This window comes from Carassius auratus, chromosome 7 (genome assembly GCF_003368295.1).
Source record: "Carassius auratus strain Wakin chromosome 7, ASM336829v1, whole genome shotgun sequence".
NCBI classification, from domain to species: domain Eukaryota; kingdom Metazoa; phylum Chordata; class Actinopteri; order Cypriniformes; family Cyprinidae; genus Carassius; species Carassius auratus.
Genome location: NC_039249.1, coordinates 25,862,109 through 25,875,143, shown reverse-complemented (window position 1 = coordinate 25,875,143; position 13,035 = coordinate 25,862,109). Strand labels below are relative to the sequence as shown.

Genomic DNA, 13,035 nt, shown 5'->3' with positions numbered 1-13,035 from the left:
GTTCTCCTGCAAGAAGATCCTTTTGGAGTGGACCACCCAGTATGTTATTTTTCTAGAAAACTTTCCAAATGTCAGCAGAATTACAGCACCATAGAGAAAGAGACTTTAGCTCTCCTCATGGCTTTGCAACATTTTGAAGTTTATGTTGGAGGTAGTTGTACCCCAGTGTTAGTTTATACTGACCACAATCCCCTGACCTTCTTATCTCGAATGTGTAACTCTAATCAACGCTTGATGCGCTGGTCCCTCATTGTACAAGAGTACAATTTGGATATTCGTCATAAAAAGGGTTCCGAAAATGTCATTGCAGATGCACTGTCCAGAACCAATAGTGCAGACAGTTGACCTGTGGATACTTTGCCCTTTGTACGTGAGTACATGTTTTGATGAATCGTTACAAATTACGGTGGTAATCTGTAAATTTATGGGTGGGGGTGTTACATCCTAAGATGTATGTTATTGTTGCTGTTAATACTGTGTGTTAACTCTATGTAACTGTGCTTCATTGATGCTTGACATCCTGTTGGGAGTTGTAGTTTTTGTTGGTTTTCCTCTGTTCCTCCCTGTCCTCTCACAGAAGACCTAATTGATGTCACCTGTTCCTCGTCAGAGCTGTGGAGAGGAGCTTGTATTTAAACAGAGGGAACGGACACAACACCAGAGAGAGTTTGGCTTGTCTGTTTTCCCAGTTGGTGGTTTAAGCAGTGGTGCTGCTTTAAGAAAGCCTGTTGTATTTGATTGCTATTGTGTGATCAGGGCCTGTAGTGTATCTTCAAGACAGCCTGTTGTACTGGCTGTAGTGATTAGAAATTGTTTTCTTTTTTATTCTTTTGCCTGCAGACGCAGTAAGGAGGTGGGTGCCACTTTTATTTTATCAACTTATGCTTTTTTCCTGGTTTTGTGGAACAGTGAGGAAGTCAGGGAAGAGACATGTTGTTGATTTTGATGTTTTGTTTGCTAGGTAAGTTAGATTACTTTGTTTTCAGTTAACATCCCCTTTTTGTTTGTTATTTTGGCCTTAACCCCCTCCTGAAGCTACAAGCGTCTTATTCTTTCTTTTTGAATTATCCATATTGTTAAACCTCTAATTTTCCCTTCCCCTTTAATGCTGTACAAAGACTTTACACTGTAAATAAAATCTTGAAGAGTTTCCATGAGTTTGAGTGCTGGGATTACGGATAGTCAACTCTCTCTCACTATTTTGTTTGCAAGTTAACTGACATAATTGTTAACTTTTCATAAATAGCATATGTTACTCCCCTTGTCACCCCTAGACACAGAGGGGGACGTAACAGTATGTTATATCATCCAGACATTACATAAAAATGCCTCGCAAGACTAATGTTGCCAAGCCCAAAGTGCCACAGAGGTATATCTTAGGTATATATGTGGTCACTTATTTTGACTGTGTGTACACAAAAGTTCATGGCCCAAAAAGTTTTATTTTGGATTGAAATAAATAGTTTGTGCCTGTATGTGTGACCTATGGACATTCTTGCTCCTTATGAGGAAAACAGTTTATAAAAATTATCTATGGAATATCCCTAAAAAACATTAAAACTAATTTTCTCTCTCTCTCTCTGTCAAAAATATGCTGTCAAAACCTGTAGCCCTGACCACAAGGTCACATGGCAAATAAAGTCAAGCATTTTAGTTTTGAATGTTATTATGATGGTGAATGCTCATAAACATAGCAACAAGAGTTAAAAAGAACAAAAAGTTCAAATGGAATTGAAACATTACCCAGCATCACTATGACTATTGCTCATATAGTCTTACTGATTGAATCAGAGCTATTCATTTTGTAAGTGATCAGGTTGAGTCAAGAGATTGGAAAAGGGATATTTTTCTTTTTCTTTCTTTCTTTCTATCTTTCTTTCTTTCTTTCTTTTTTTCTAAATAACATAATATCATAGAAACTTGTAGATGTGCTTGTTTGACTTAGTAAGCAGAACATAAAAACCTTGAGAACTGCATACAATATAAACACCCTTGTAGTGGCTTTTGCACAGGAAACATCACGTACATTTTATTCAGACAATCTCATTTGTACTATAGGCTAGTCTTATTTGCTAATTGATGTGAATGCAGATTCAAAAAGACTAGTAGTGTAAATGGTGCTTCAACATTTTTTAGGAATGTTCAGAAAATATGTTTAGTTGCTGGTTTCAGAAAGAATAAAACTATTAGAAGATGCATCACTTCTAATTCAAACCAGACTGAAATAACATTTTTAGTTGAAAGCTTGAACTTCAATGCTTGATACATATCTAAGTAGAAAATAGTAACAATAGAACATACTTTTAACCATTACATTGTCTCATGTCATAAAATGTTTATTTCTTTTGCAATATTTTCCATATAGTGAAAGTTTTTACTTTTTGATCTCCACCCTGTGATTTTTCCATTTGACTCTTTGCACCATTCCAGCACTGTACAGCAGCCTAGAGTCTGACAACTTCCTGCTGCTGTTGCCAAGGCAACAACTTCAACAAACACTGGCTGGCTGGCACGCTGTGTGTCAGCAGAGAAAAATAGGATCTTTTTAAGATCAATTAGCGATAGAGGCCCAAAGTGCTAAACCAGGCATGCGTGTCTGTTTTACTGGAATCTTACAATAGAAACCATTTCAACATTATATATAATGCTTATATAAATATTATTTCCAGATACCTCCAAAGCTGACCTCTATTTGACACTTTCCTACCCTCAGGTGCAAAAGAATGAGTAAAATGCAGCAGTTGCACTGTTAAAGCTTGATAAAGAATGCTTTGTCAGTCCTAACTTTAAAAAAAGATAACTATAGTTAAGCTGCCTTTCTTAAAAAAAAGTGGTGTACAACTTACAAACTTAAAAGTAGTAGTAGTAATAGTTTTGCTCACTGTTACCAGTCTGATTTCCAAAAGATCTCTGCAACAGTGTAAAAACTGCTTCATGCCGATATTTCTGAACTGTAGCATTATAATCAACTAGCAACCACCTGCCTTGTAAACTATAGGAACAACATAATTACAAATCATTCCAAAGCACTGGCCTGCAGTGAGGGACTGAGTGAATGGGTTTTGTTTTGGCCATGGTACTTGCAGTCTAATGCCAATTCGATCAGATGAAATGCTTTTATACATGTCCCTGCACTCACTCACTGCACAAATCTACAACAAAGATTTAAACTATGTAACATTGTGATTGGTGGGTGGTAAATTGGCAGTTATGAAAGTTATGAAACTTCAAAATAAAGATCTTTAATACACTCTAAACATTCAGGTACACCATACGTGCATGTAGTGAAAAGCTCTGGAAAAAAAAAGGGGAAAATAAACTGAAGGAAAAAACTACTAAGAATACAACAGGCATTTTCATAACGTCAAACACCACACAACTTCCGGCATTTTTCCATCAGGAAACAGTGTTTTATTTACAGCTTCCCAGGCTGCTACAATGAGCACACCAGAGGCCAAGATTTTTTGATATTTTAAAAAGATAGCCAAGGTACAAATCTAATTTAGTTGGTCTGCTGGTTTTGTTGGTCTTCCGGCATGGTTTATAGTTGTAATTATTGCTGTCATTTGATTAAAGTGCCCCTATTGTGATATTTTTCAGGTTTCTAATATTGCTTTGGGAGTCTCCTACAATAGGATTACATGCATGCAAGTTCAAAAATGCTTTTTTTTTTTTTTATGCAGGCAATAACTTTATTTATCATGCACTTTCAGCTTTACAACTTTGCAGATCATTTACATTCACATACAGCTACAATACACACTGCACGAAAGGCAATATTGGAAATGGCATAATAAGGGCACTTTAAAATAAATTCTTCTGTTCAGTCTGTTGTTCAGGTGCTGGTCTGGTGATGCAGATTTCTTTCTGAGAATATATAGCCAGTTCACTAAGATTTAGATTGGCCTGAAGATTTGTTACATGGATCGATCCAGAGGGCAGCTGATGCCTTATTGTGGCTCTATGTTTATTGTTGCAGAGGGTGTTAAAAGAGTCACATGAGGCTGTGGAATGAGGGAGGACCTGGACAATGCTGAACACTGATAATGCGCTGATCTGAAAAGCCTTGAAAAGACTAGAAGAATCCGACCTTCCTGTGTCTTTGAAGGAGTCTAACATTGGTTTTACATTATATTCAGGGTCAAAAGATCAGCATAAGGAGCAAATGGACTAAGAAGGAGAACAAAGTTATTCCTGCACAGTGAGACTTTTGACATTTGTCATAACGTCTGGTCTTCAGTGATTATGGTCGGTCTTGTGGCCAGACTAGTAATCTCACCCACGGAAAGTCTGACCAAAATGGCAAGGTCAAATCTGATTGGCTGATTTCAAGCAACTTTCAAACTCTTGCCACTTCAATATCCATTAGAACAGTCTGGTTGAGGCTCTGGAAAGCCTAAAGGGTTATTTAATTCTAAAATGAATTTTTGTATCCCCATTTAAAAAGTTTCAAAAGTTATAAAGTTTCCTTCACATCAAGAACTTTAACTGTAGAATGCTGAAGGGATCATTTAATTTTGTAAACCAATCCAGAAGTTAACATCACCCTAGTTTATAGGATTTTTCCATTTACTTTTATATTATTGCAGATAATAGGCTCTGTGACGTACAACAGTTGGTTGATTCTTGCAAGTATTGTTAGATATTCTTAAAGGAAAACACCACCGTTTTTCCATATTCCACTTTTCTTCCCTTAACTTAGACGAGTTGATACGTACCTCTCCCGTCTCAGTGCGTGCACTCAATCCCTGTAGTTAACAGTGTTAAGCTAAAAACTAGCATAGGGGCGCCGCGCGCTACAGCGATTGAGTGCACGCACTGAGACGGGAGAGGTACGTATCAGCTCCTCTTTAACGTGAACACAACGTTTCAAACAAAATTGTTACAAGTGGTATAGTTAGACTGCGTTTCATGATCTCTGTCCACACTAGACAAATGAAAACGCATGTTCCTTGACCATTCTTAATGAGCATGATGTTATTGTGGTTATGACGTGGTCATCAAGGATATAATGCAGAGCTAACACATTTTTCAAGACACAAGATTTTAAAAATCACAATCGGTGTCCTACTGATGCATTTTATGCCAGAGAATTAAATGTTCAAACATCCAGACTTTTGACATCCTAACCCTAACCCAAACCAAAAGCTCACTGAAATGGAAGAGATAACCTGTTTCAGGGTTTCAGGACTCATTACTACGGTATAGTACTCTGTAATGATGTCTATGTTCGCATCCATGCCAATAGACAATAATGTTATATACACTAATTATTCAGTTTCAGTTTATTTGTTAGGGACAATGTACAAAATACATGAATCTTACGAAGAGATGTTTTGTACCAGAGTTAGCAAATGCTAATTTCCATCTGAAGTCCCGGGCAGGTGCACACAATATTAAAACATTACATTACAAATAACTGTCAGTAGAACTAACAAAAACATGCAATATTAGTTAAACAATGAATATTTTAAACTAATCAGATAGTCTAATGACAAGCTAAACAAAAAGGAAAAAACCTATCACAACCTAAAATATATACCACATAGTCAAAAATATTTACCTCAATGTTACATTTGTAAACTTGAAGTCTGCTGATGCTGACACATCGAGGATGTATTTCATTAAGTTTCGAGAGAAATTATTTAGATCTACAGACAACTTTAGACTGTCAATCAATCAATCACCTTTATTTATATAGTGCTTTAAACAAAATACATTGCGCCAAAGCACTGAACAACATTCATTTGGAAAACAGTGTCTCAATAATGCAAAATGATAGTTAAAGGCAGTTCATCATTGAATTCAGTGATGTCATCTCTGTTCAGTTGAAATAGTGTCTGTTTTAATTTGCAATCAAGTCAACGATATCGTTGTAGATGAAGTGACCCCAACTAAGCAAGCCAGAGGCGACAGCGGCAAGGAACCGAAACTCCATCGGTGACAGAATGGAGAAAAAAACCTTGGGAGAAACCAGGCTCAGTTGGGGGGCCAGTTCTCCTCTGACCAGACGAAACCAGTAGTTCAATTCCAGACTGCAGCAAAGTCAGATTGTGCAGAAGAATCATCTGTTTCCTGTGGTCTTGTCCTGGTGCTCCTCTGAGACAAGGTCTTTACAGGGGATCTGTATCTGGGGCTCTAGTTGTCCTGGTCTCCGCTGTCTTTCAGGGATGTAGAGGTCCTTTCTAGGTGCTGATCCACCATCTGGTCTGGATACGTACTGGATCCGGGGTAACTGCAGTGACCCTCTGATCTGGACACAGACTGGATCTGGTAGCTACAGTGACCTCGGAACAAGAGAGAAACAGACAAATATTAGCGTAGATGCCATTCTTCTAATGATGTAGAAAGTACGGTGTTATGTGAAGTGTTCCGGTTCCAGTTTACCTAATTAATGCAGCCTAAAAATCCTTTAACGGATTTGGCTATTAAAAACATATTAGTATGTTATGTGTAAGCCAGTTTAAAGAGATGGGTCTTTAATCTAGATTTAAACTGCAAGAGTGTGTCTGCCTCCCGAACAATGTTAGGTAGGTTATTCCAGAGTTTAGGCGCCAAATAGGAAAAGGATCTGCCGCCCGCAGTTGATTTTGATATTCTAGGTATTATCAAATTGCCTGAGTTTTGAGAACGTAGCGGACGTAGAGGAGTATAATGTAAAAGGAGCTCATTCAAATACTGAGGTGCTAAACCATTCAGGGCTTTATAAGTAATAAGCAATATTTTAAAATCTATACGATGTTTGATAGGGAGCCAGTGCAGTGTGGACAGGACCGGGCTAATATGGTCATACTTCCTGGTTCTAGTAAGAACTCTTGCTGCTGCATTTTGGACTAGCTGTAGTTTGTTTACCAATCGTGCAGAACAACCACCCAATAAAGCATTACAGTAGTCTAACCTTGAAGTCATAAATGCATGGATAAATGCATGGAGACTGTCTGGGAGTTGATTCCAATGTTTAATGGTTTTAAATGAGAAGGCTGTCTGTGCGAAAGCAGAAGATCTCTTCGGGATAGCACAATTTCTGTGAGAAGTGGAGCGGGATGTTCGGTTCGTTTGTTCAGAAAACAGTTTTACAATTATTTTCGTTGATGGTGGAGCAATATTATTAACAATTTTGAAAACGTTTCTTAAATGTGTATATCGAATTAGAGAGTCAAAAATTAATATTTTATATTTACTAAGAATATTACAGTGATGATAGCGAGGGGCTTTCCTGTCAAGCACCTTTAATGCCTGATTATAGACCGATCTGAGCGGTTTGAGTGTGGTCTCATTGGCCTGAGACAAATAGGACAAACCAATCATGGCATTCAAATACATGAAAGATGCTTCAGTTGTCAGACTATTCCTAATGTGTCTAAAAATAGAGTTAATATATTTAATAGAGTTGCACATTCTTTTAATAGATGCTGTATATATTCACACACATAGTTGGAGATTTATACAGTCAAACCAAAATGTATTATTTATTCAGACACCATTTCTCACATTATCACATTATCACATTATTAATTTTGTTCAGTCTGTGGTGTAAAAAGGTCACATTAGCAATTAAAGAAAAACACTTAAGCAAAGCATGGTCAGGTCAAAATGTCTGAATAAATTTTGTCCCCCAAATTTGTATCAGTTTTACTAATAGTCTGCTATTTTGGGGTATAATATGTCAAAGTTTACTTTATTTTGCTATCCTCACTTGCATAAATTAACTATTGATTGTCTTTTTTTCTCTACTGTGACGTCTATCCAAGTGAAACAGCATTTGAAATTAGAGGGCGGGACTTGATTTCGTCCTTTGGGAATTTATTGGATTTTTGGAAGTTGGGGCGTTGCTAACAAAATGGAGGCAGATCTGAATGCCAGTTTGCAGTTAGTAGTGAGGGGTTTCCACTGGATTCATCGGCGGCACCCTAGCATGAAGACATTTTTTATTTATTGAGGAAGATGACGACGAGGACAATCAATGGCAAAAAACATGCACGCGAGAGAGAGAGAGAGAGAGAGAGAGAGAATATATACAGTATAATCTCTCAGATAAATTATTTATAATAAACACTGCAGTGTTCCATTTAAAAATAAGTATTTTACATTATGATTTCATGGTCACTTTAATAGCTAGCAGAAACTGTTTGGTTGCCAACATTCCTCAAAATATCTTCTTTTGTGTTCAGTTCTAAAAATACCCTTGGTCTCTTCAGGTATTATAGACCTTTTTGACTATACCAGGTTTTTGATTTAAACAGTGTTTCAGCTTTTGCCCAAAAACACTTCATGTTGCAAACATGCCTGTCTGGCTCTGCAGGCCTTGCCAGATATGATTGCTATGACCCTGAGGAGCCAAGAGTAACACACTCTAACATGTGCATACAAGTACATGCTTGTAAAAACATTGATGTTTTGTTCACATTTATCACTTTCTAAACACGTATCTCAGTTTCTGTCTCATACTGTATCTATTTCTCAGTTTCTCTCAGACAGTACATATGTTTTTACAGTGCTTTCAAACGTTTTCAGTCTTGGTTTTAAAGTTCATCAATATCTTTTCAACATCTTTTCAGTAGAACTTTGGTCATTTTAAAAGATTAATGAACACAGTTAGAAATAGAAATACATCTATATGAATTTATTTTAAAAAATTAATTCTTATGTGGCCTATTTTTTTTCATCCCAGCATCAATCAATTATTTTTAATGTCTCTGTTCTCTTCTTTTTAGGAGGATGAAACGGAAGATGATGATGATGTAGAAGGAGAAGATGAGGGAATGTTATCATGTAGTGAGACAGAAGATGAGGAGAGTCCTTACTCAAGCAGCAGGGCGGCACAGTTAGCTGCCCGCCTGCGTGCCACGGCACAGCGCTTCCTCAGGAACATGGGCCGCATCCTGGCTGTCACACTACTAGCACTAGCTGGTGAGAGAATCAACAGGCCTAGCATAATAGTTGGACATTGCAAGCAATAAATTATGAGAGAATAGATGGAAGAGTCAAAATCAAGCATATAAATTGTGTCCATATGTCAGCAATAGTTATGAGAGCAAGAACATGTATTAGTCTTAAACCTGATATACAGGTTTTATATAAAATCTATTCTAAATACTATATTTGATTTAGGAATTATATGCATCTTAACATACAATAAGATATGCAGAATTATATATTGTAAGCCAATAAATTTAGCTAGATGTACAAATGCTTACATGCACACACACACACACACACACACACACACACAAAACTTAAGTTTTAAGATGCAATTTGATTGTGTAAAAATGTCCAGTACTTTTTTCAAACGGAAGTACTTTTCCATCACCAACAAATGTTTCATTGGTAGTAGAAATAATGATTTGGGATGCAATCATTAGTTTTTATTTTTTTATTTTATTTTTATTGTTATTATTATTTATTTTTTTATTTTTTTGAGGGATGGCCAGAAACATACTCTATGAAAGTAAAAAAAAGGCGTAGTTTGCAAATGCAGAGTCTCATTACACTGTTGCCTTCAAATGTGCGTGACAGTAAAGTTGATGTGTTATTATTCAGGCAGCTATCTATAAACACTTTGACAGATTAGCATGCTCAACTGTTGCTTCGGCATTACACAACTTGACTTAAAAGAGAAAACTAACCATAGCTGCTTACTCATTACTTCATGCCATTTCATAGTCTAAACAGTGTGTTTACACGCAACATTTCAACGAAAAGTGCACTTCAAAAAGAATTGTAAAATGTTCAACTATTGTGGCTTTCCTTATAACATTTCATTTGGGGCACAAGTTATGTTTAGTAAAACTCTGCTAATGCATCTCTTGTGGCAAAATAACTAGTTTTATATTCTGAATTAGGTTCTGATGCATTTCAGAGCACCTTGTTAGGTAAAGCTTTCGAAAACAGAAGCACTTGTGTAGAGAATGTTTCAGGTCTAATATTAAAGTGTATGTGAATTGGATTTGATTTCATCTCTTTTTCTTTCCAGGAATCACTTTACCCTCTGCGTTCTCTGCCTTTTACTTCCTTCTCTTCATTGGAGTGTGCACGTGGTGGGCTTGCCACTTTCCCATCAGCCATCTTGGATTTAATGCATTGTGCGTGATGGTGGCTTTCTTCACAGGGGGACACCTGGTGTGTCTTTACCTGTATCAGAGCTCATTTGCACAAGACATGTTCTCCCCAGCGGGCCTGTGGGCCAGGTATAGTTGTCCATTACTCTCAATTCCCTTCACATTCACTGTACTGTACATTCAGTACATCTGTAACATTGTGGCATCATTTTCACTGTTCTGTTATTGTAAAATCGCTCTGATTTGTTGAAGTAGTGTGTGTGCCTAGTTCAACATCCTTATTTTTCCTGGAACAACATTCCTGTAAACCAAAGAGGCTGGTTACCTTGATTTTTAGAAGTAGGACAACATTTGCACCATTTCCTGGATCAACATCTTTTGTTGGTTCTAGGGCAACATCACTATCAAACAGTATGGCTTGAGTTAGGGTAAAGCATAAGGCTGGGTTTGGAGCCATCAAGTTAATGGTTTGGGTTGAGGTTAAGAGATTGTTTTCTTCACAGGAATATTGTTTTAGGACCAACAAAAGAAGGTTGATCCAGGAGCATGTTCTACCAGTTACAGTGACCATTATTGGTTGGATTGTGGCGATATTATGATACAGTGATGGCATTCACTTTTAATACCTTGGTACTTTGACTTTGTATCATGATAATCTAAAATGGCCACATTCGTATAACATTGGAATTGCATTGCTCTCCAGTTTACTTCAAACAAAATGGAAAGATGAGAGAGGTTTCCCCAGTAAGAATATTAACATCTTTTATATATGCGTTTAACATGTACAGAATGATGATGCATCAGCCGGTGTGCTATTGACAGATAATATAGAAACATCTTTTCAATTTAGTGATCATAACACAAAATGCAAAATTTATCTTTGGCAAAAAGCCCCTCTGGACAGACCATATTTTAATTGAACACGTCATAGTATAATAACCGTATAAATTAAAATTGAATGATTTGTATCTTATTTCTTATTATGATGTTGAAATAGGTTGACAACCATAATACACTACCATTCAAAAGTTTGGGGTAATATTAAATATATATATTTATTCTTTTCTTTCAAATAATAAAAAATGTACTGACTTAAAACTTTCCATTTTAACTTCTATTTTAAAAATATTTCAAGATTATTCGATGAATAAAAAGTTTAAAATAACTTCATTTATTCAAAATAAATTGAATACATTTGGAATTATTTCTATAATAAGCCCATGAATTATATTAAGTATTACATAAAAAAAAAAAAAAAAAATCATAGCAACAAGGTACATCTGTCAAGTGTTATTTCAGTATCATTGACTTATAATTTATCAGTTTTATTTCAGTTAATGTTTATATTTATTTATCAGTGATCTTAAAGTTATTGCTCATATATAAATATATATAAATATAAATATGCATTCCAAATAGGATTTCAAGTTTCTTATCTTAATCTACTGTTGTTTGTCCATATATTTTTAAATGAGCAATCTGGCCTGTTGAGGTTCTGTGTTCTTGTTTGTTCAGAATCATTACATGAGGCTTGTGTTAAGGCACAGAGCGTGATGTAAATGCGAGAGTTATTGCTGAACTAAAATAGAGCCTCTGGCTGGGGAGGTGAAGGTGGTGTGTCCTGCCAGCCTTGCATAACCCACTGAAAAGCAACACTGAGACCTAAGCCTTAGATATCTGGAGAATGACACCCACACTTACTGGCCGTAAAACCTGGCTTGGTGAGGTTGCCAGCTCTGTGCATTTTTCATGACACACAAATCACTGCTAACCTCTGTGCTGTTGCAGATAACTGTCACAGCTGTCACAGTGAGATAAAACCAAATTCTGCTATACATCATTGTCCTAAGCATGTCACATAAGCATGCACACTGCTGTCAGATTAAGACTATTAGTGTGTGCACAGGCAAGCATCACTATTACTATTGTAATGCACATAAATTTGAACTAACATAAGCCTGTATGCAGCACGGTTATTATCAATTATTATTGGTGCTTAATTGTTAATAATGATACTAATTACTGTATAATCAATGTTGAAAACAGGTTTTAAATAGAAATATTTTTGAACATTATTAATGTATGTAACTTTTGATAAATTCAATGCATTTTTGTTGAGTAATTTTTTTGTATCATTTACACACACACACACACACAAACAAACACACACACACATATATATATGCCTGCTAAATAAAAGAGCCAGTAACCAATTGGCGGTGTACCAACCTGAATTATATGCTTTTTTTTAACACCATAAGGGACAAACATTTACGTTAATTTTATATTTTGTTGCTAATTTGAAATGTCATTTAAATGTTAGTTTGACAAGGAGTATTTGCGATTCTGGTATGTCTCCATTCAAGTAGATAGGAGTTTTTTTTTGCATGCCTGAAATAGTTGCTAGTAGGCATTGTAAATATGGCCACGGAGTAAACTAACTTTCCTTGAAAGAGACTTGGGCCATTTGTAGTGACCAGAATATCACAGAAAGTCAAAGATTGCATGTTTTTCACTCATGTGTTTTAAATGTGTTTTCTTTTTGCTTCAGACTGTTTGGCCTGAAGGATATAATAAGGCCTGGAAACTGCTCTTCTTTTGACATAAACCTCAACACGCAACATGACTGGCCGGTGTACGTCAATCCTGGGATTCTTTTCCTGTTGTACATCTCTGTGACTATAGTGCTGAAAATCAGCAGTCACAGTCTTGGCCACACAGACAAGGTGCTTTCACAAACTCATTTGTTCAACAAAAGGTATAATTCACCCCAAAATTACAATTCTGTCATCGATTCCTTAAGTGAATCAGCAGAATGGTCACATTGTTCGCCAACCACTTGATGTCAAGCTTTATAATGGACATTATATTTCAATATATATAAAACTGTTAAAACTTTTTTTGGCTGAACTGTCCTTTTAAAAGTACAGTTCTGTCTCCTTGAACATGATGTTACATACAGTAATCTCAGTTATCC

At 36.2% G+C, this 13,035-nt stretch overlaps 1 protein-coding gene across 1 annotated transcript in view; it reads left to right on the top strand.

Moving 5' to 3' along the window:
* Positions 1 to 13,035, top strand: part of piezo1 (piezo type mechanosensitive ion channel component 1 (Er blood group)) — a 100,173-nt gene that overhangs the window by 61,917 nt on the left and 25,221 nt on the right. The window contains 3 exon segments of the mRNA XM_026268165.1: positions 8,715 to 8,910; positions 9,974 to 10,187; positions 12,610 to 12,784. Coding sequence (XP_026123950.1) covers positions 8,715 to 8,910; positions 9,974 to 10,187; positions 12,610 to 12,784 — 585 coding nt within the window.